We start from the raw sequence: 24,105 nt of genomic DNA on the forward strand, positions 1-24,105 counted from the left end.
TTAGCTTTGGCTTCTTTTCTTCAGACATTGAGACAGGTTTGGCTTCCATCTAGATAGGATTGCATTTCCACAACATTGAAGTAACTGAGCTTTAACATTATTGTCAACATTTTACTGGAATACTGCTGTGCTGTAACTAGCTTTGTTGCATCTAGAATCTTCTCTAAATTGGCATGTGACAGGCTGATGGACTTGTTCAGTAGCCAGCCTTCCCCAGATTCTTACTGTTCATACCAGCAATGTTAAAGATAACTACAGAAGATTTTAAATCACACTTGGAATAATTCTCCAATAAAGTTTAAAATACTTTGCAAAATGATGTCCCACTGAGGTAACTTCTTTTCTCCAAAAGAAAGCCAGCTCTCGGTTATATTTCCACTGACCTTAAAAATCAACTTGTTTACAAACTAAAAACTAAAAGGAAAAAATGAAAATATTTTAAGTGAATCCTGCATTTAGGTGTGACTAAGTTAATATCAATTCACTGCGCTTTACTAGAAAGAAGGCAAATTTGCAAAATAGGGAGAAGGGCTGAAGAAAATGGAAATTGAGTTATCAAGCCAGTTACATACTGAACACATTCTGCTGCAAGCATGGTATTTTGTAATTTTTTAATAAAAGCAAACCCTTTTGTGATATTAGACGCTAATAAATCCCAAGGTCAAAAATAATTTGTGTAAAATTCAAGCGGTGCCAATATTTCCTGCTCTATCAAAGATATTCAGATTTTATTTCAATGAAACTATGCTTAGAAATAACAAACAACGTAAATCAGAATGGTTTTGCCCTTTAGATTTTCAGCTAGGTTGACTGAAAACAGCTATTCATCCACAAACACCTAAAGTCACTATTCTCCATCTCCACACTGGTTCTGCTAAAGTCAGTCACTGCCGTTCAACTTACCGTGCCGGTGAGGTCCCATTGCTCTGTTCTGTTCTTGACTGACAAACACGCCCCACTTGCACCAAACCAGTTGGAATTAGAAATACACAATGATGCAGTAAATCTGTCCTCCCAATTATCAGTTGATCGGTGTTTACATAGCGCTATATGCTACAGTATAGTGATTGTATTCCCCAGCAGGAATGACACTGTCCAGACACAAAATGAAGTGTTTAGATATAAAAGGCACAGGCCTGCCACTGTATATAGTCCAGGAGTCCCCAAAATCATAGCAACTTGGGTTGCTAATGCCAACCCTAGAACTCAGTACTCACTTGCTCTTTCACTGCATGTGCAGCATTGTTTTACAACATCCCAAGTGTTTTACATCATACTTACCATTGCCCATCCTCAAGGTACATAAACATTATTTGTTGTTTCCACTGCACTTTACTAAACAAGAAGTAATCTCTGAAACAGCAGCACTGGCTTATTAAGGCCAGTTGAGAACTCTCATTAATTGGTATCCAAACACTGCTACTACAGATCTGGTACATTTCTGGAGCTCTATTACTTGACTGAAGTTTTATAATGTGTTTTATGGCTGGCTACATATATCTATTACATAGACTACTAGTTTAAACAACCTATGTTAAAGATCTTAAAGTTCAGAACTACCTTTCTTCAGCCTAGAAGTACAGCTTAAAAAGATGGAAAGGTTACAGATGGCAATTGTTCTAAGCAAGCTGAATACTGTAAGAAACCCAGTCCTAACACTGACTTCTGCTTATGTTACTCATATGTAGTGGATGACTTAAACAACAAAGTTTGGCTTTCCATCACTTTTTTTCCCCCCCGTAGATAGGTATGACAGCAATTCTTCCTTGTACTACTGCCATATTTCTACTGGTAGCTTGCCATTGGTGCTTACAAAAATGTCAGATGGTCTCATTTAGGTAATTAGTAATGTCACTAGCTAAACTAGTTCTTGAGGACAGAGCTGACTACATGAAAAGTCCATCAACGCCAGAGGTGTTTGCCTTGACAAGGGAGATGAAGATAAGCTGGAGTAAAGGTCGCAACTTGTTCTTCTCACTGTTTCTAAGCAACCCTGTCAGTTTGTCTGTGGTCACGGCACACTGGGTTGAGTTTGTTTTGCTGTTCTGCCTCTGCAAGTAAGGCACTGAAGGTGACAGCTCTTCTCGAAATAAGCTGCTGTGCTCCATGTCAGGTAGCTGAAGAAGCTCCTGCTCTACAGGCAGGAGGCTTGGAAACAGACCCACAGGAGAAGCCAGTAGTAATGGAGCTGTTTGGAGCCAGAGGCTTCAAACTAGCTCTTGCCCAGAGTAAAAAACATAAATGTAACTAAAAAGCCATGAACAATTGCCCAAGTGTGTGTGTGTGTGTGTGTGTGTGCATGTGTGAGAAAGTGTGCTTGAGATGACAAGAATGGACCAGCCCCTGGTTTTGTGCAGTGGTCGTGCTGAATCAAGAGACAGTCCTTCCAACTTACTGCAAGTGTGAGCAGGTTAAGGTGCAGCTGAACGGCCCACGTGGGGCTGTATGAATACTAGAATGGTATTCAAAGTCTGTTACCGATAAAAAATAGATATCAAAACCCACCAAACACTGATGCGGGGAGCTTGCAGAGATGACACGCTAGCAGCAAAACAGTGCTTTGATGACTGTGAGCAACCTGCTGGAGATTTGCACAGAATTTTTTTGTGGTTTTCTGCCTTTTCTGCACTGCTTACAAAGGCTTTTTCAACCAGGTGAGAAGCAGGAAAAGCCTGATGCTGCTGAAGGACAGGAGTGCTCAGGGTGCACTCTCTAGGTGCAGGAGGGCTTGCAGAATATAAAGCCATACCAGAAAAACTAAACAGACTTTGCAAGGATTCTCAGAAAAGGAGTTCAGGTGATCACGTTACTGGGACCATTCTTCACAGGCAGCACCAGGGCATCTGTCTCAGATTGGCGTGCCAGTAAAGAGGTTACAGAATCATATACTAACACGTTCCCAGGACCGAGTATTTGTGCAAAATTTTCAGACGTGTCCAGGGATAAAATAGGTAATTTTCTGTGATGTGCAATTTGTCTCATGAAACATGGCACTAGAAAATTTGAGGTAGCTAATTTGATGCCAGTTTCCAGAGTTTCAGGAGAGAGCTAGGGAACATACTGACCAAGAAACCTCTCTTTACTGGCCAAATTGGCAAGAACTGTAATGCAGACCCAAGAGATGAACACATTGGGAAGGAATCAACAAAGTTTTGGTAAACAGAAGTAATTTTTCATAAATTCATTAGTTCTTTGAAGTATTCAACAACCCTGAGGACACAGGAAATCCAGCTGACATAGTTTAACTTCAGAAATTTCACCAGATGCCTTTCAAAGGCTTTTACAGGATATAATCTGAGGGGATAAGCAGGAAGGTCCTTGCGTGGATAAACAGTTAAGATAGAACAAAGAAGGCAAGGCAGAAATAGTTGGGGTTTACAGTTGAAAAGATTATTAATGCTTAGTTTATGCCATTCAATGTATTTCTAAATGACGTGGAAAAAGGAGAATCATTGGCTGACCACATCTGGTGATGCTAAGGGTACTAAAGACAAAGACGGACTGAAGAATTGCAGAAGGACCCCATGCTACTCAGTGATGGGCCAAAAAAACCAGCAGGTAAAATTCAATAGTGATAGATGAAAAACGAGGCACAAGGAGAAAACCCAGTCCTAACAATTAAAGTGATGGGCTCTGAGCTTACTAGTACCATTCACAAATTATATTTTTATGTTATGCTAAAAAAAAATGGGGACAATGCTAAGCAGTAATCCAAAATGTATATTGAATGCTCAGAATTATTGAAGAAAGAAACAAAAAGGGAGCACATTATTTTATTGTATGTACTTGTCGTGTCCCTGCATTTCAACTAGTATTTTTAAGGTTTACTGTGCCCATTTCATAAAGGCTGTAGTGACATTAGAAAATATGCAATGAAAATAACAATGATAATTGAAAGTATGGATCAGCTTTTATATATGGAATGATTAAATAGCTTAGGACGGTCTTGGCTGGAAAAAGAGATGGCTGAGGACAGAATATGACATAGCTATAAAACTACAGTGGCAAGGAGATGGTGAATAGGTTTTGAATCCTGTACAATAATTAGAAGGCTGAAGCAGCAGGAGAAAGCACGAAAAAATTGAATTTCTTCTGACAATGCATAGTTAAAGTGTCAAATTTAACGCAGGATGTTATGGGAGGTATGATTTTATGAGAGCTGGAAAAGTGACTGGGAGAAACAATGGAAGGAGAAAATCTACTGAAGGCTGTTAAATATAAAGACATAATCCTTGGCAGTCAATGAACTTCAGTTCAGTGGAGTCTTGACAGAACTCAAGGGAAGTACCACTACACGCTCATCCTTACTTTATACTTCTTCCCAGCACTCTTCTCAGACGGGTAGAGTATGGGACTAATTTGTCTTGACCCACCAACTCTGTTCCTGCGCAGCGAGGACAGGAATGCCTGCTCAAGCTGGTCACAAACACTCCTGTTGCAATACAATTAAGACTAAAATCCTCTATTAGAAAGAGTGCAGACTGTGCTAATACAGCATCCTAGCAAGGGCCAGGTCATGCTAGGTACCTGTCCTGCATGCAGGACTTTTTTTTTCTTTTCTTCTGTGATCCCAATGGCTATTGAAATCCATGGATATACACTAGAAGGGAGACAGGTTTTTTAATTGTGTACCTTATGCAACCATTCCCGGAATACCACCTGCACAATTTAAAAAAAGGATGTTAATTAGACTGGAAAGTTTTAATTGCACGTACAGAGCAGTGTGAAGCAGTTTTGGACGTTGTGTGTTTTGCAGCTCTGCATCTTAAATGTTCTGGGCAACAGGACTAAGTGTCTTGACTCCCTCTGGCGTTGACCCAGAGGCCACCACTGACACAGACAACAGCTACATTGGTGACAATACGCATAGGAAAAGCCAGTGTAAATGCAGCCTGAGCGCGGTAACTGTACTAACTCTGCATCTATATGTTGTCTCAGCTTGTTTCAATGAGCAAATTCACTGCATCCTCCGACAGAAGCTAAAAAGCCCTAGGCGACTGCCACTGATGTACTGCTTTGGATAGCCACTCCTCCTCTTAGTAATTATTGGGTTTGGAATTACAGCAGGGACAATAATAACAGTTTCGAAGAAGGCTGTTAACGATCTTAAAGTACAGCATAACTTTTTGAAAACACTAACAGTCAAACTCCTTAAATGATGCTTAAGAGTTGCATTAAATTAAAAAAATGCATTAAGAGTTTTCTTAGTTCAGCTGGTCTTCTTGGGGGTAAATACCTCAGCTGCATAAATGTGAAAGTTAATTGTCCCGCTTTTAGGACCAGTATGAGTAAGAAGAAAATACTATTTATCTTGGTAATACAGAGATAATATTGCTAAATACTGACTCATCATTAGAACTGCCTACTAATTTCAAATAAACCACAATTAGGCAAACCAGACACAGCACAGGAATTTCATGGACATCCTCAGATATGTAATTTCAGTTTGGGAGTCTTGGCTGATAGTATTATATGAAAGCAGATCTAAATATGACTATTAACTATAAGGGTGAGCTCACAGAACTGGTACTAAACCCATACTACAGGTACTTTCTGCTGAGCTTGACCACACTTTGACTACACTCAAATCACACAAACAGTTTACGTCCGATAAAAACTCTAGCTGACTTGTTATGATTCTGTCCTTCATTTCTTGATAGGAAGAACCTATTCCTCTTGAAGGCAATGCAATGGATGTACATATTAAGTGGCTTAAGCAAGAATATATGAAAACTCAGAGGAACTGGAAAGAAGTGGATAACAGAATGAATGTGACAATAGAAATACGGAGAAAGATGATACGAAATAAGGCACCTTTAAAAGACATCCTTAGACTATTTCCCTTCTTAAAATGCCCTTATCAGGTAACAGAGCTATTTTTAATACTGACATCGAATTCTGTGTTATAGATGTGATACAACCATGGGCACATATTTTACTGGATGTTTCCAGTGAAGTAACCATCAACACTGTTCTCATTAATCTAACTCATATTTTTGCTGCTAAGCTCACTTTGAAAGATTCACCAGTCCTGTGTTAAACATGCCACACACAACACTAGTGGGTTCTTTGAAGTATGGTGGTGTTACCTGATGTATTTCTTCCCTGCTTGGAAAAGAAATTAAACCATCCCCTCCAGTTTATAATCTTATTTTACTGAGCTACTTTTATCCTATCTTCAAAGTGTGCACCTCATGTTGTTTTCAGTTTTGGTTTTGAGGATTGCAATAGTATCAAATATTTGTTTTTCTTTTAGCTTTTTAGGGAGTTCCAGCTTCTCACGCAAATGGACATTTATAAGAAAACAGTTGAGATTTTGGAGATTTATTCAGAAAACATATTATCTTTGTATGTGGTGAGGAATAATCCAATTAACATTATGCTGCAAGAAAATCTGAAGCGGCACACAGAGGAAGACATTCTGAAATGTCAGTACAAATCTTCTACACTCTGAATAGCAGACTTTTGTTCTTACATAACTAAACTAGCTCCAATTTCATTGCGAACACATTTTTTAAATGCCACGGTTGCTTGAAAAATATATAGTGATAGGGAAGCATTAGGAATAAAAACTAAGAAATTACTAGGAAAATTAAATCAGTCAGTTATTGGAACTTTTTTTTCTATTGAATAAAAGACTGCAGGTTTGATAAAGTTAGTAACTACCTTAAAATAAGTGTTGCTAGATGAACAGAATTATGTATTTCTAGATACATAGAAGAGTGCTTATTATTTTCTAAAAATACACGCAGAAGACTAATTTTCTGGTTTAGAAAGAGAAATTGTCCCAGAAAAAGAAAGAGATCATTTCCTTTAGAAAAAGAGGTACTGTTTCTATGGTTAAAGTCTTTATCCCAGTGAGATAAAAGAAAGAGTTACCACCAAGTGTGTTTCAAGTACCTCATCTCTGCAGAGCCACATTGCAGGAACAAGCACGGGAACTGGTACCACTGGCGAGCAGGTACCACGGGCACACAACGAGGTCCACATACCTTGATGTGTTTGGCTTACTGGCTGCCAGGGAGCAAGCACCTGCTGCCGCTCACCTTTCTGTGTGAGAAGGCTGGGGATTGCGGTTCTGCGGGGACAAAACCTTTGAAGCAGTTAGAATTGTTACCGTTCCCAAACTGCAGCTCTGTCGATGCCTATGCCCGAGCTTGGCTCTGTGAGAGGTGCTCCTTAGACTGTCATTTTCTATCAAACAGGCATAATGCCAGGATGTCAAATCAAAGGTGACACACTATGAACATGTGTGTTTCCTACAGCAGTTTCACTCCTTTTATTACCAGGCTATTTCTTAAAAAAGCAACAGAAAAGGTTAAAATACTGAGATTTTCTTTAAGCTTAAACCCACCAGTACTCAATAGGCTCACGATGGATTAAAAAGTGTCGATGAACAGCCTAATCCTCAAAGCCTTTATGGACTTTCTACTCACACCTTTGGCCTTAGAAAGCTACGGGTGCTGTCCTTTCCCCTTTTCTTATAAAACATGTGCACAAAGATTTGAACTCATACCTTAGTAAAGTCCCAAAGCCTTTACTTTCCTGTTTTTCTCTCACAAACAACTTGACCTGGCACCTGGATAACAAACGCCTGACAAACTAGGCTCAGTGAAACGTACGACACCAGAAGTCTGACTTGCAAAAAAGATGTTACAGTCAGTAAGTGCTGCACCAGAGGGGTAGCAGGTACCACGTGCCAGGAGGTCCTGCAGCATCCGACTGTACCACAGCCTTCAACGTGGAGTCCTCTGGCAACAGGACTCCCCGGAGACATCTGATTTACTGGGGAGAGAGGCGTTTGGGGATGGGCAGTGGGGGCAGGAGGACTACTCAGCTTGCAAACTCCACTAGAAGCAACCCAAAGGCCTACTTACTTATTGTGACAGAAATTTAATTGTATTATTCAGTAGCAGAGTGCATGAATGATTTGAATACTAATGGCCATTGCCAGCTCAGGTGCCTAAAACTTCACTGTGGTACAAACTACTCTCCAAAATGGACCTAACAACAGTTACACTGCTTAGCTGTTAACTATTACATAGGCTGCAATCTGCTTTTCCAGGATGATACTGCAGTGTCAGAATGTTTTCATTTGTAATTTAGCAGAAATCCTTGTCTTTGACAGATATGAAAATGACTGCTGCGTGTTTACTCCTGCCGGATGTCTTTGGAGACGATTCCAGTCTGTTTGCTGCTGTGAACGAGGAGGTAGGAGGCAGAGCACCAGTAGTCTTGGCCTCTTCCTTGCATCAGCTGCCTGGGCACATTGCCTGGCCTTTTGGTGGCTCAGCTGAGTTCCTGGAAAAGGACGACATTAGCTCGCCTTTTGGGTAAAGGCAAATATTCATAGAAATATGAGCTATACTCAAAGCACTGTTATTAGGTTTACTGAATTCTCCGACCCGTTCAACAAAGCAGTGCTGTGGCATCATTTGAAGGATCTTTCTTTTTAATTTAGGTAAAGGTGGTGACACCAGTGTTGGAAGTAAAAAATCCCTTCAATGTGAATTCATGTGAGTTTGCGCTGTATGTACAAAGAGAAGAGCTAGCCCAGCTCGATGACTGCACAATGGCCCTGGCAGCACTGGTGGCTGCATTTCATGTCTTCGATATCCCATGCCCAAAGAGAATCCACAGGACGCTGAACTTCCTGGAGTCCCTGGTCTTTGAGGTGAGGAGCCCAGCATCCCTGCCCACCCAGGTAAAGAGAGGGCTGGAGGCACCAGAGTATCCCAGTATCTGATGGCGTACACAGCGCTCCTCTCGGGAGCATTTGACATTCTGTCAAAATAAATCCCTTTGTTGTGAAGATAAATCAGTGCCATTCTTTCTGGTGAAAATGTCTGTACATTTGTAATAGTTATGTTTAATAATGCCCCCCCTTTTTTAAATTGTACTCGTTACTTTTAAAAAAATTAAAACCTAAGCATTTTCGTTATTTTAAATGGAAATTCTAAAGCAGTCTAGAGACATTACAGACAATAAACTTTTCTAGATTACTGCATGTGTCGTTTATTATTTTTCCATATGGATGGAGCATTTGACAATTTCAAATAATATTTTGACTGTCAGAATTTAAAAAACACATTGTGAGCTAACGTGAGCACTTTGCTGCTTCAGATGTTAATACAGTTAATGTTTTAAAGTGGCACAAATTAAAGATTTACTTATTACCATCATTTCATTATATTATGATCACTGAAAGACTACTATAATAATTGTTGTGTTTTAAAATGGTGGCCCTGATATTTAATTTTCAGAATTGAGTTTTCATTATTTTCTCCATGTATGCAACATTCTTCTTTTTTTCTTTGTTGTTGTTGTTTTTAACATTAATTCTGAATTTGCTAAGTAGGGATTCTAAGATGAGCTCTCAAAGTAGCAAGAATGACTTATCTGGGATGCTGCCATGTGCATTTGTAACCACAGCTTTGGTGCCGGTGAGAAAACACCACATTTTCTTTCTGAAGTCGTTCTCCAGAACAGATCAGCTTTCTTCACATGGTGGTTCTCCTGTCTGCCCACACAGATCGGAGGCCCTTTCCTCTCTTCTTCCACAGCCTCCTTTTCTCCCTAACATGCTCCTCTTAACTCCTGCATGTCTGGAAACCCCAGGGGTTACTGCCTGACAGTGCACAGCTTTCGCCAGGTGCCTAGTGATGGACAGTAGCAGCAGCCAGCAAACACGACCCACTGCATTAATTAGAAATCAAAATGGCTTTTTATTAAAACACTGCATTTTACCAAAAAGATCAACCTCCCACCATTTCTAAAAACATCTGTGTAGGCCAAGCAGTATTTGTGGTCACCACAATTCTTTAACACTCAAACACACAGCTTGGAAGACCACAGAAGCTGTGGTAAAGCTTGGCTGTGCAGGCGTGACTCCAGTGCAGGGATGACAGTGGGAGATGCTGCAGCATGAGGGCAGATCGCTGCATTTAATGTCCAAACTCTTGCTAAAGTCTCAGGATTTTTCATGTGGTTCCAATGGAAATCAGGGGACAACCTTTACCAGTGTGACAGCTGGGACACCTCCAACACAACATACAAACCAATACCAACTGACATTCTAAAGATTCAGTAGGTCTCCTGAGTGTTTTTAGTTTCTGAGTGAATGTGCTGGGTGTAGTTTTTGTAACTGAGTTGGCTACACCCTGCTACGTCATCACACGGGATACAAAAGTAAGGATTATGCATGTCCTCCCCGTTGTGACAGCTGTATGGATATAAAACTGGGCTCTGTACCACTGAAGTGAGGTTTATTCTACATCTTGCGAACAGTACTAATTTGAACCCATTTCTTAAACCACAGCACTCTGTAGGTATCTAAGAATTCAGGGAGCTGTTAACAACCCCAAGTAATCTCTGGCGAGCAGCAAATCTCTTGAATGGTTCTCACTGCAGGCTACAGACCTGGCACCGGGGAGAGGCACAGACGGTCAAGGAAAATAAACTACATAGAAGGACAGAAGGAAAGAAAACAAGGATTTGGCATTCTAGTGATCTGCATAGGCAACCTCAGCTTCTGCCAGTGACAAAATCTAGGTCCACAAACAGGATTCTGATTCTGACAGCAAGTGTCCTGTGAGCCTGAGGAGTAAGTGCTTAGGGAGAGGGCAGACAGCGGTAGCAGAGTTGCTTTTTTAAACTCACAGCCACATTGAGCTACGGTGAGGAATTACTCTATACCAGGGGAACAGCCGGGTTCGTCTGAGAATCCTGGGCACACACAAATGTAACAGACGGCTCCAGTTCAGGTTTTATTTGTTTTGTAGTACAATAAGAGTGCAATCTGAATGTACAAATATTGAACAAAATGTAAAAATATTATTTATGCAATGCCATGGAAGGAAATTAACAGAGCAATGCAACTTACTTCATACTGACCCTGTTTCACCTCTTCTTATGGCAGGTACCAGTCATCTACATGATCTGGAAGGGGCACAGAGAGTTCTTGAAATCTTAAGGAACTCCAGCCAAAGAAGAGCTTAGCAAAATCTGTGGGAAGATGTAAAATTCTCCCAGCTCTGTGCAACGGAAATGCTGTTTGTTCTCAGCTCTAAAGGCTGAGCAACTGCCCACTGCAGCACTAAGAGGGCTGCCAAAAATCTTGATCCAACTCCTCTCTCTTCTTGCAAAACTAACATTCTAGAACAGTCCTCAGTATACAGGTGGCTAGGCTTTCTCCCATAAAGTGCATCTGGTTTACATCTTACATATATATACCAAGTGCAATGACTTTCCCTGACGAATTGTTGTAATAATCCTCCAAGAAGGAAGGTTGCCTCACCTAAGTACCTGCTGGTGGCATCTGCAGCCTACTAATGACCCAGTGAAATGCATGCATTTTACATCTAGGATATGCCGATGCACCATATGCATTTAAGTAACCTTTTCCTCCACACTTTATCTTTCCCCCTATGCCTTATTCATTTATAAATAAGACTTTCCAACTAGGAAGTGGTGAGTGAAGTAATTTTCCCACCACTGGGAAAACACCCCTATGTCAAATACAAAGACAGAGCAGCAGTCCTAGCTTTAGCACACAGTTTATCTCCACTGTTGTGGTAACTATACTGGAGACTGGCATATGCAGACACAAATGAACATATTTTCTTTTTTGCTGATGTCCTTACCTCAAAATACATGTATTTTCTTTCATGAGCTGAACAACTTTAGTAGGCTTCCATGTAAAAGGCTGGGACTTTATTGTGCAGCATAAACAAAAACTCTTCTATGAAGTCAAACTTTATTTTTCAGTTGCAGCCTTCTCTATACTGATCTTTTGGTAAAATACATTAAAGATGCTGGTGGAAAAACTCACATAACGTTTTTTTAATCGTGCAAAAGTAAAAACATTCAGTTATCAAAAAAGCATTATAATTTCAACCCCAACATGGTTTGTTTTGTTTTGTTACAAGCAAACAGACAGTTTTATAATCTGTAAAGTTATATGCTGTAGCATAAAGTGTCACATATGTAACGTTAAGTGTTTCATTTTCAAACTATGGCACAAATACGTATTAGCCATAACAGTCTCATCTGGCTACCTGTAGCCTAATTTTTGGCTAATCAGTTTTGATTTTGATAATATGAAGTAAAAGCTTCTGAAAAGTAAAATGGGTACATGAAGTAGAATTCAAGAATTCTTAGAAAATATTAAGGTTCCCTTATATAATACAGCATAAATAATTAATGAAGGTTTTCTTGATGTCCAGAGAAAGTTAGGGATCCTAACCATCCATGGAGAATTAGCGCCATTAGTTTGGTAAATAAGACTAGCTGACTCGGTTGTTACACAGTACCTTCTCAAAAGCTTGAACACTTCCCAGAAGGATTCAGATGTACTGGCTCTAGGAGAATATAAATAGTCCACCAGTGCTGAACCTATGTTTCTTCCTTTCTGAGAGTCCTTACTCAACAGTTCTAGCAAGTCTTTGTGCTTTGAATAAAACATGAGCTCCAGTGGAGAAAGCTGGCTCATACACATTTTCCATTATCTTCAAAGTTCATTGTGTGAGTTTTTCTCTGCAGCTTTGAACATCAGAATGGAATTAAAGATTTTTAGAGCTGGTCCCAGTTTAATGCTCATTATTTTGACTATGTCTGATTGGGTCATTAGCAGAAATGCTTCTCCATCAATTTGCTTTAAAAGAAAAAAACACACAAAGTTATTAATAGGTCTGACAGTGCAGCAGTATAGATGTTTCAGAAAACATGAAAAGAAAATTCCCAGCAATTTCAGACAGTGTAAAGAAATGGCTAAATACAAAACACTTTCAAATGCTTTCAGGAGAGCTTTGATTTCAACCTTTTAGACAGATCAGCCAGTCCAAAAGAGCAGGATTACCATCCTTCTGCTTGAAAACAACCATTTGGCTAGCTATTAGCTAACCAGTTCTAATTTTTATACTGACAACATAAAGTAAAAGCTACTGAAAAGTAAAATGTGTAAATGAAGTAGAATTCAACTGTACTGCAGCACAGTAACACTTTTTAACATCTGAGGTACTCCTTTTATGCAAGCCTCGATAAGAAAGCTTCTGGATTTCACTCCCAGCTGCAGAACTGGAACTCCCTTCAGACCACCCCCTTTTGTTCATTAAATAGCAAATTAAAATTAATTTGGTCCCAGATGCAAACAGGGACCAGGCTACATAATACTGCCTCTTTGACACAAACACAACTTCTCAAAAAACTGAGTATTTTTTCTGCTATTTTAAGCAACATTACAAGTGAATATTCTCCTGTAAGCAAATCTCTCTGTCAGCAGGAGCACTAAATCTGAACACGATGAGCCACAAGGCCCTCACTTCCAAGGGCTTCAATGGGGCCAACACTTTTCTTGTGTAAACTTCAAGTCACTTGGGTATCTACAGTAAGTTTTCAGTGCAACATAAGCAGGATAGCTAGACCTAAAAGCCAAGTGTGGTTAAGTCAGGAACACTGCTTAGCCTTGAAGATACTAATTTGAGACAAGAACAGTATAATTTAAGTTTCTAGAAGACAAGCTTTCTGAATCAGACACGCTGCAAAGGAAGCCTGCAAGGTACACCCCAGCACTTTAAGTTGTGAGGAGCACTGCAGTGGGAACAGAAACATACAGTTACAGTTGCCACAGTTACTTTCTACTCATTTTGTGCACTAAGCCAGACTGGGTGGGCTCAGAACCAGAAGTGTGCGAACATGGGGGTGCCCACCTTTTTGCAGCCTCTTAATATAAGCAGGATGAGGGTTTATTTCCACAGCAAAAGTTTGAACCAGCACCTTCTACCTACTGAAAGACTTCCTGATGCCAGTCAGTCCATGCCAGTTGGCCTCACTGGGAGAGGTTTCATTTACTACTCACAGACAAAACCTGAGAGGCTAAGTCCTAAAGAGGGGAAGTACTTCCTTACACCTCTGAGAATGAAAGCATTTAGGACTCATTCATCTCTGTGGCACTTCCCACCTGCTGACTTGATTAGCAATATGCCAGGTTTTGTCGATCTTAAATTCATTGGTAAGACACCCTAAGTGACATAAGGGATGACCTAGACCTGCATACCTGTTGCAACTGTAAAATGTCTAACATCTAAGCAAGTTTAAAAAGCCCAGAAATGCAGCTTGTCAGTCCTTTTGATAAGCAACTGTAATAACCATTACAATCTACAGAACAGCCTGAAAACTTTTGTTGCACAACATCAGTAGGGCCATCTGTATGTATTTTCCCCAGTAGGTGCCTTCTCAAGTCTAAGGATGACAATTATTCCTCACCTGAAAGGCTGGCTGACTTGGGATATTACAGTATCAGACTCTGCCCATTCAGGTGGTCTGGCTGGGATAAGCACCTGAACTACTCACTCTGGCAATCTGTGATCAAACAGCCTTCTCGAAACTAAGCATTAACAGCAGTAACAAACCTCTGAGTGGAAAAGAAAAAGCCAAACCAGCTTATAAAGCCTATTGTACCTAAAAGCCCTATCACTTCCTAATGACAGCTTTGGCACAACAATCTTCTCATATACCAGAATGCATGCGTAGCATGCTCATAAAGTAAGTACTGACTCCTTTGAACCTCATCAGAAACCTTCAGATCTTTTCACTTTCCGCTCACTCACATCACATTCTTAAACTGGCTGTATCAGAAGGAAGAGCATCAAGAGCTAAGTGTGATCAGACAAGAGTTTTAAAAGGTGGTTATCTTGAACAACTGCTCTGCTTTATTTAATTATTAACATAGTGCAGAACTAAAATAACACACTTATAAATTTCCTCAAACCAGGTGAAGAGAGAACAGTAGTAAATCGCAAAGTTCCTCCTCTTCTACCATTAGTTTAACTTCAGTTGCAGCAACAAAGCTAGGGAAGCATGAGAGACCTGGCTGACACTTACCTAGTTTTATCTTCTTTACTTCTTTCCCACTCCAACCCTTCCTGTAAACCAACCTAATCTTCCATACATTTGCATATGATTTTAAACATACGCTTAATCCTACTAGTTTATATGTATTTTTAATGATGACATAAACCTAATCTTTCCACCGAGCTTTGTATTCTGTGTCTTTTTTAAATAAAATTTACCTACCTCATCTTTAAACACCTTGCCGTGTTCTTCACACCCTGGTAAACTCCGTATAAATTCAGAGACCTGCCATCAAAGTATACAACAAAAGACTCGGTAAGACCCGTGCCTTCTCAAAATACTCTTAAACGTTGACAATCATTAGTTTTTTAGATACAGCCTCATATTAGGTGTTCTACCTTCTTCTACGAGTACGTGGACTCATGCAGCTGGGTGTTTAAGGACAAGATTCACAAAATCTGAAAACTAAAAGAGCATGTGCCACCCTTGTCCACAGGACATCTAAGAGTGAGAAAGGCTACTCCGTCAAAATCACTCAAGCTACACTATCCATGCAGATGCAGAACCATGCATCTTCTCTTGGTGAATCAATTCTCACAAACTGAAATGGTTGCTGCCTTCCTCTTCTTTATTCTTTACTGCAGAGAGATCAGCAAATTCTTTTTCAAAGTTGATGCTTCTTTTTTCTCTGAAGAGATCTGACTGTCCCAGCTGCAGAAAATTTCCTTAGCCATAGATACTTCTGGAAGTAAAGCAGGAACTAGACCCTGTACATCCAAGCATTAATACGTACCTGAACAGTCATTGGGCTCTAATCTTGAAATCAGGTGTCATGGCCTGACCATACCCATACCAATCCACTCAGCACTGTACTCTCACCTCCAAAACAGTGTGCCACACACAGACTATGCACCGGGAATAGCTCCTTGGTCTGGGCTGACCCCTAAACCATTCCTCCAGAATGTATGCGTGGGTACTAGATGTGGTTGATGTAGACCTTGAGCACCTGATCATCTGGGCCACACATTTAGCACTTTTCTTTCCCTTTTTAACTCCAGTGAAAAAAATATATACACACATACATACCTATCTGTATCTATACCTATCTATACACACATGAATTAATACTTAATGCTTCCAGGGCTGGATGGCAGCTGAATGGGCATTTTGGGGTTCTGTTAGATTAGGTCTGGCTGACTCTAATCCTTGAAGTACTAATGCATTACTGCTAATCTACTCGGCTAACCTAAAGGTTTGAATCAATGAAGACTTCAAGGGCTTGTAGTGAGGTAGAAGATACAGGGGAAACTTACCTCATCTGTACTCCACTTAGAAACCTTACTGGCTGGGATCCCAGCCACACTTGGAAGGAGCTTGCTCTGCTGTTCCCAGCGCAAGGGTAGGCCAGGGATTTGCAACTTGGAAGACACAATAACGGGTTGAGAAAGAAGTCTTTGTGTGTTGGGTTCTTCAACATCTTCAATAAAAGGAAGCAACAAACAAGCATTAAATCCCTCAGTCAGTGATGAGATCAGTCACAGTAAAAGCACATTCATTTCTATTGATACATATGGGCCTCCCTACACAGGCTGTACGATTTTGCTTACATCAGAATAAGAGGGGTACCATGACTGTTCTTCCACTAGTATGAATGTGATTGTATTTGCTCTATATAAATATAACTACTCTCATGTGGAAGAAGTCTCTTCCGACACAACACAATTCTATGCCAACACAACTGCTGGCATACCACACCACAGGTCACATAATTTTAAATACTTTGATACAATAAATCACACCTACACTGAATAGCTACATGTACAGGAGTACAAGAACTAAGTTAATTCCAGGGTTGAGCTGTTACAAATTCATGAAAAGCAGCACTGCACTGCTACAAAATTCCAAGTGAATCAGTTGTACAGTTTCAGCCCACAGAACATTTATGCCTCATCCACAACAAAATGTTTTTCAGTTCTGAGGAAAAAACACAAATGTCTGCAAATTCCTTGCTCCCACTTTAACTGAACATTTTACTTGGGAAATAACATGTAACTTCTCCATACTGGTATGGTTTTTTTACAAAGTCATTTCCCTTTTTATCTTGCTTCTCCATAAGGGAAGGAATGAGCTTCCATCCCACTGGCCTCAAAGGTAATGTACCAGTGGGAGGGTGGCTTCAGCCACATGCTGCTGTTGCTGCTGGTGTCTGAAGAACAGCAGCAGTTGCAGATGTGCGTAGGAGGAGAGAGTGAAGAGGCATGCCTCAAATGATGTCAAACTGCGTAAGACATCTACATTTATTTAGATCCACTGCAAACACAAAAACAATGTGCCTGCTGTGAACTCAGGCCTGAATGCTTCCCGACTGCAGAGTCAAATTGTAGAAAAGCTCTGGAATTAATTTCTGAATGAAACAGCCAACAAAGAACCTATACCTAATATTCCTTACTAACATGGCTTCACGCAATCGCTCACAAATCCCTGTGCTATCTCTGTTTGGATTGCTCAGTTCTATTACAGCTCCATTCTATTTCAGTTTTTGGGAAGTTGCTGTTATTCAGAGTTCTCCCTATCCTTAACATTCTAGTTTTCACACATTTGTGCCCAACAACTAAGGTACAAATTCCTACTACAGACTTTTGCCAGCACTGTGGGACTGGTCCAGAATATGTAATGTGGCCAATACAGGATATGATTACATTTGCTTGTGTTGCTCTACTCTAGCTTAAATTTTTGTTTTTTTCAATACTTACCCTCATTTTATATCAATGTCAATTATTCAGAAGTTGACTCTTAAGCCATTTAGTCAGTATTGTCAGCCCACTGATTAAATTTTTTAATAGAGTTTTTTTTTTTCCTAGCATCATACTCTTACTCTTGGAAATGAGTACTCTAAATGTCTGTTTACACTTCACTGTTGTTCTTCAGATGTTCCTTAAGAGTTTCTACTACTACTAAAACTCTCAGCGAGAAAGAAAGAGTCTTGTAAGGCAGTAAGCATGCTGAATGTAAAGCCTATTTTACCGAATAGTATCTTTCTCACTGTTCCCTTGAATCCCCTCATCATCCTTATCCTGATTTTTTCTTTCTAAAGAAGGTCTCTTAAGAGCTGAAAATAGAAATATTTAGCTTTTTTTGTTTGTTTTCCATTTGCAACACATGTAATGCATTGATACTATAACATAATTAGGAAACAACAATACTGTGTGAAGAAAATCCAAAGAAATTGCACTCCAATTTTTGCACATGTTTAAACATAGGTACACCTAAAAGCATATAGGTACATGAATAGTGAGTAGCAGCAATAATAGCTAAGGTTACCTGTCTATCCCGTATTTTCAATAGTGTCAAATCCTAACAGTTACAGATGAAAAACTCTATGCTGGGCATCTATCCATGCTGGTCTTTTTGGAAAACTTCAAGCAAACACAGGTTAGCTGGTTATGAACAAGGTTAGTAGAAAGTAAGTTCATGAACATGACACTGCATAATGCTAAACCTTGTACTCCACCTATCCACATTCAAGAGCTCTATTTACTGACATGGGAAGGAATGCAATGCCTAATGCTTTTGAGGATGTGGTCAAAAATGCCTCTGTTCTCACCCCATCTTGTATCTGCCTCATAGGTAAAATGAACGGCACAAAAGGAGCATGTAAAGTGCCAATTTACCCAACTATATGGAGGAAAAGGAAGTCCCCAAGCCTGTCGCTGGTATAACCACATCCCTGACAAAAGGAAGTTTAGGTTTAGTGCGGGTAAGTTCTTGCAAAAGACAACGCAAAGCACAGCATTTTGGCTACAATCCACATCTGTAATACCAGACATCTAAAGTTCTCCCTATCCTCATGCTCTGGTATTCCTCATTCTGCAAGCCCTGCTTCCCATAGAGAGACAATCTGTGTTTGCAGACCAGAGAAAATATGTCATGTATTCCACTTTATGTCTCAATTCGGACATAATCCTATTTGTAAGACAGCATTTGTATATGGTACACTGATTTAAAATGAACTTCAGTTGTTCTCCAGCGAATCCTTTACAGTTCTCTTTGGGGAACAAAACTAATTTGGAGAGAGGATGGGTTGGACTTGATGATCTTTAAAGGTCTTTTCCAACCTAAACAATTCTATGATTCTATGATTTAGGAGAACAGTTAACTTGAGATGCACCATGGGTTAGCCGGTTTCACCAGATCCACAAAGAGCTCCTTGAACCACATAAATGAAGAAACAGTATTTGCTTGCCAGCTACACGTGATAGCAGAGCCACATGCAGTAAGTTCACACTTTTAACCCTGACCACTGTTCTCTGCTGACATTTTGCTTCAGAATCAGCCCACCTGCATCTACACTCTTTTTCATACTGAATGCCACCTTGTTATCCTTCTCCCTGAACCCTGTCTTCCTTAATTCATCTCTATCCTCTTAGTGAGTTACCTTCCAACAGAATATAACCTAATGTTTCAAAGAAGATAATGGCATACACTTTCTGGCATTGACCAGAGAGCCCATTAACACTGTTCACTCCCTCCTGCATGTTTTAGCTCCTAGCATGTATCAGGATTTGTGTCCATAAAAAAAAGCTGCTATGAAAGGGCCATGACTTCAGTGGAGCTCTTTAGCTCCAAATACTCCAAAAAAGGGAAAATACCAGCACACGTTTTAGAAAATACCAGTAGAGAACTGGTCAAGTATGGCAAAAGCAGACTGAAGAGTAACAATGTAAGTGACATGCAGAAAAAGTAGGGCAACAAGCACAGGTACCAGTCCCGACAGTACACAGAAGTCTGCACAACTGCAATTATTTTAGCTTGAGCTTTTTATGACTATGATAGCAAGAACTCAAATGATCCATTTTCATCCTAAAGGTTAAGTATTCTGGCACATTTAAACAAACAATGGCACAAATTATATCTATAAAAAGGAGGTAAAAAGGATAACTTTTTAAAACAATAACAGAAAAAAAGTGTTCTAGTTTTATAAATCTAATTATGCAAGACCTTACACAGAAATATATCCTAATAAGTAGAACTTGTTGGTGAAATGTTATCCAAATAGTCAATTCTGCTAAACTCAAAATGCTTCACAAAATCAGGCCGTTTCCTTAGAATAAAAAAAAGAATTGCATACAATTTAAAATGCTCCAAACTATTTGAGTGTAAATTTTTGGTATTGTGATATATAATGCAAAATCAACATCAAAACAGTATGTTTCCATTCTGGTAAAATGAAGTAATTCAAATGACCAAAACCTCTCTTTCCTTCATCTGCTTTACAGAGATTCTTCTTTCAATGCATCATTTTCTCCAGAACTCTGAACTACATCATGTTTCAAAACACCATAACAACCCCGATTTTTTACACCTTTTGCCCAGCTCTAGTAATAGATGGACTCTCTCATACTTCACATGCTTGCCAGAGTGCCTCTTAGATCTATCTGAAAACAGAAAAGTGCTGGCAGACAAATGATGGTTTAAAATAAAAGTAATATATCAGAGGTTAATAATTAAAAATAAAACACTACCTTGATTTTATCTTTATGCAATGCTCGAGTAGTCTCAGAGAATTTCATAGGTTTTACAAGGATGAGCTCACTTAAAAGGTAAGAAATGTAGACCTTAAAGAACCACAGTTACTCAAGTCTCAAGATTTTTGACAAGACTTACAAATTTTGTGTTGCACAACAAACTGCTGAAGAAAAAAAAATCTAAAAGTTTAAAGAATTAAATTATGAAATTAAGACATTTAGTTTCTCATTGAACTTGCATCAATTAATAAAATTATTGCAGCAAAAGCTACACTGAAACAATGCACTGACTCAGTTCAATAACTAGCCTGGTATACTGTTTCACACAGGCAAAATAATTATGAAATGTAAGACCGTGACATTCTGGATTTGTGCTGTATTCTTTCTAAACAATGAGGATAAAAATGAATAATGAGCAGCCACCTCAATCCACCCAACTGGATTAGTGAACAGCTAAGAGTTTCAGCACAGCAGTACAGATCACCACAAAGAGCAGCTTCTGTTAAGAGCAGGGCATCAAGAGCATTATCCAGGGTCCTGTCCTAAATATTTCCAGCAAAAGAGATTCCACCTCTTCTCTAGGCAGCCTATTCCAGCTGTTTTCATGGTGAGCAGTTTCTTCCTTATATTCAGACAGAATTTCCCCTGCAGCAATTTGTGCTCACTCTCTTTTTTTCCCATTTCTGCATATGGGCTGCTGGAAAGTACCAGACTGCACAACAGGCTGAGGCTGGGCTGAGGAAGTCACCTTAACTTTGTGTTATGTCTGCAACGTGTAAATGCTTTAATTTTCTTTCGAAACACTTTTGAAGCAATAAGTGAATGTTGTACCTTTATAACTCAGACTTAAAAGTCACAGGAAACATATTTCTGAAATGTAACTTTTCATACCCCTATTCATTTTGCACTCATCTTTACAACTGGGACCAAATTCTTGGCAAATCCTTTGATAATTACAAGATAGTGTTAAAAGTGTTGTGCTCAATAATTTTTTGGACACAAACAGTGAATGTGGAAAATAAGCTGCAATGCAGTTTCATGAAGAATTTCAAGGGATGGCACACTTATTTAGTTCTGCAGATTTTAATAAGAAACAAATGAAGTACTGCCAATTTACCTTTAATTTCATTTGAAATAAGCAGCTTGTTTTCTGTCTCCTCTTCTTCACACTCTTTGTTCTTTATGGAGTCCTTTGTCTGTAGTACTCCACTGAGGAAAGTAAGATGTTCATTTTTTATTAATACATCATAAAAATCACTAAGCACAGTGACATCTCCTGCTAACAATGCTATTAGCACACCAGGATTCACGCACAAAGGATGCTGTATCATAATAAAAATAAAAAAAATAGAGGATCTAATTTCTAACTTACACAAATGGCATGACTACTGACATGCATTTCGCAATGAAGGTTCAAGAGTAGCGTAAACTAAGATTACATAAATCTTACCAACACACTTGACTTCATAACTGAAACTGGAAAATATACAAATGCAGTGACTGGATGGGTCCATGGCAGAAGATGGGAAGAGTGAAGAACACATATAGCTGCATCTCCCACAAAGCCTTACTGGTTTTTCAGGCCATTTTCAGGAGCTGTCTAAACATCTCCTCCTTTTTCTCTGCTCGACCTTCATCTCCAGCCTACTCCAACTCCTGTACTACACTGACATATTGTTGTGCAGCTGTTAATGATGCCACTGAAAACATGTATTCTTTTGTTACTGTTTTTGCAGTACTTCTACTCTAAAAGACCTGCTCTTTGCCTGCTGCCTGTGACTGCTCCCTCAGCTTTGCCAGCCCAAACACCTGCAAAGAGGGAACACTTTCCCCTTACTGAGAAAAATGAGGCAAAAGAGGTGGAAATCAGAGAATGTCTCAAAGCTGAGGGCAGGTGTATTTGCATCTTAAAGTCAGCCCATGGGAAGTTCCTTTTCAAACTCTGTCTTCAGAAGGTATTTCCAACCTGGTTTCTTACAGAAATGAAGCTTTTAAGAACTTGCTGACATTATGTGCGTATTTATTTCCTTCTGCTCTTAAGAACTTGAGAACCCTTTGGCCAGTTCTTACTAAACCATCATAGATGCAGAGTTCTCAGATATACTAAGCAGGTAATTAACATGTTTTAAAAATATGCATCAGGCAGAATGATCTTAAAGTCAAGACTGCAAGAAAGCCCACTACATGAACTCACTGTTTACCACCTACCAGAGAAGCAGCCAACAAGAACCCCTTCACAAATGTCCCAAACTTGAGCTAACACCTTGTTAGACATCAACATTAACTAACCTCAAAACACAAATCCACAGAAGCAACAGACTTGTTTAATTCCATTGTTTCCATTTATACTAGTAAACCCAATTTATACATTAAATACTATTTATAATATTAAATACAAGTAAGCATTTGGGAATAAATAAGCTAGCAGCTGCAAATTCACTAGCATCAAGAGAAAATTATTGAACACACTATTAATGGTGAAAAATGAACACAACAAATCAGAAAATTCAGCCTTTGTAGTATGGTAGGACACCAACAATAATGGTATGACAAGCAGTGCCAGTGGAACGCATACAGCAGGCACGTCGTCCTGTGCCACAAAGGACTTCTCCACAGTATCTTCCTCAGAATTATCACCTGCATTTATTTACTTAAAAATTACTTTCCTAACCTCCACAAACACAGAAAACTTCTGAAGTGAGATGCTACAAAATAGTGCAATTCATTACACAGCCAAAGTAAATGATTACTGTAACTCAATGTATAGGAGAGAGAGCACCAAAACCTGTGAGGAAACATATCTTTCTGTTTTCTTGAGGACAATTTTCATAGCAACATACATAGAGAAATTTTATCTCATCAGTTAAATACAAGATAGTATCATGAATTAAAGGTTTTGGGGAAGCGGTTGGAAGATAAATTGAATTTTCTTGTGAGAAGTAGTACCATTTGATTCCCAAGTCTGGGTGTTCACCTCCCTTCATTGTAAATATTTCCAGAGTGGAATTCCTATTACAGTGAAAGTCTTTTTCTACTCTAAAGATAGTATAAATTAAAACTGAATATGCTGCAGGCCTGTAATTTTTATCTTCATTTCTAATCTCAGGAACATTCCAGAGGGACAGACTGCAGTTTTTACACACATATTTTTGCAAAGCAAAATTTTCTAGTATAATTGTTTGTATGCACAGATACCTCTTACTAGTTTAAAAAAAAAAAAAGAAAAAGAAAAAGAAAGGAAAGAAAGGGAGTAAGTGGAACTGGAGATTAGCTGAGATTCACTTCACACATCAAAATAATCTCATGGTTGGCTTCATATGTGGTTGGTTCCAAAGACTTGTATGAAACAAAAGATTAGCTGGAATATGAAAGTATAGACAACTGTACTGAAGTCAAACATAACTAAGTCCACACTACAAGCTCAGCAGCTAAAGGGCACACAAGTATACGTATCTATGTCTTCAATTATGCATGTGTACTTTGAACACATATCCAAGAAGATCCACTGGGTATTGCAATAACTCAATGTTTTATAACTCCAGTTCATATATACCTAACGTTGTGAACACTGTTTTTCATGCCTTTTTCAAAGGAATGAAAATTATTCAAATAAAAGTCCTCTCTAATCATGCTGGATACATAAAGAATGTGGAAAGCTAGGTGATAAAATGCAGATAGTCATCAGTGTATTCAAACAGTTCAAATACAAACTGGAAAGCCTCTGGGTAGT

The 24,105-nt window shown here is 39.2% G+C and overlaps 2 protein-coding genes across 6 annotated transcripts in view; one reads left to right on the plus strand and one right to left on the minus strand.

Moving 5' to 3' along the window:
- The window catches only part of SAMD3 (sterile alpha motif domain containing 3), a 41,366-nt gene extending 32,525 nt beyond the window's left edge, over nt 1-8,841 (plus strand). Inside the window, exons 7-10 of the mRNA XM_040599080.1 lie at nt 5,661-5,864; nt 6,257-6,428; nt 8,129-8,211; nt 8,462-8,841. Coding sequence (XP_040455014.1) covers nt 5,661-5,864; nt 6,257-6,428; nt 8,129-8,211; nt 8,462-8,746 — 744 coding nt within the window. The 3' untranslated portion in view covers nt 8,747-8,841. The remainder of the gene's footprint in view (nt 1-5,660; nt 5,865-6,256; nt 6,429-8,128; nt 8,212-8,461) is intronic.
- A 1,912-nt stretch (nt 8,842-10,753) lies between these two features.
- L3MBTL3 (L3MBTL histone methyl-lysine binding protein 3) overlaps nt 10,754-24,105 on the minus strand; it is an 84,161-nt gene continuing 70,809 nt past the window's right edge. For all 5 annotated transcript variants that reach the window (XM_040598727.1, XM_040598729.1, XM_040598726.1 and 2 more), the window contains 4 exons: nt 21,493-21,584; nt 16,164-16,327; nt 15,073-15,135; nt 10,754-12,652 (listed from right to left, as the gene is read on the minus strand). In XM_040598727.1, coding sequence (XP_040454661.1) covers nt 12,509-12,652; nt 15,073-15,135; nt 16,164-16,327; nt 21,493-21,584 — 463 coding nt within the window. In that variant the 3' untranslated portion in view covers nt 10,754-12,508. The remainder of the gene's footprint in view (nt 12,653-15,072; nt 15,136-16,163; nt 16,328-21,492; nt 21,585-24,105) is intronic.

The sequence above is a fragment of the Falco naumanni genome, chromosome 6, assembly GCF_017639655.2.
Source record: "Falco naumanni isolate bFalNau1 chromosome 6, bFalNau1.pat, whole genome shotgun sequence".
Lineage (NCBI taxonomy): Eukaryota > Metazoa > Chordata > Aves > Falconiformes > Falconidae > Falco > Falco naumanni.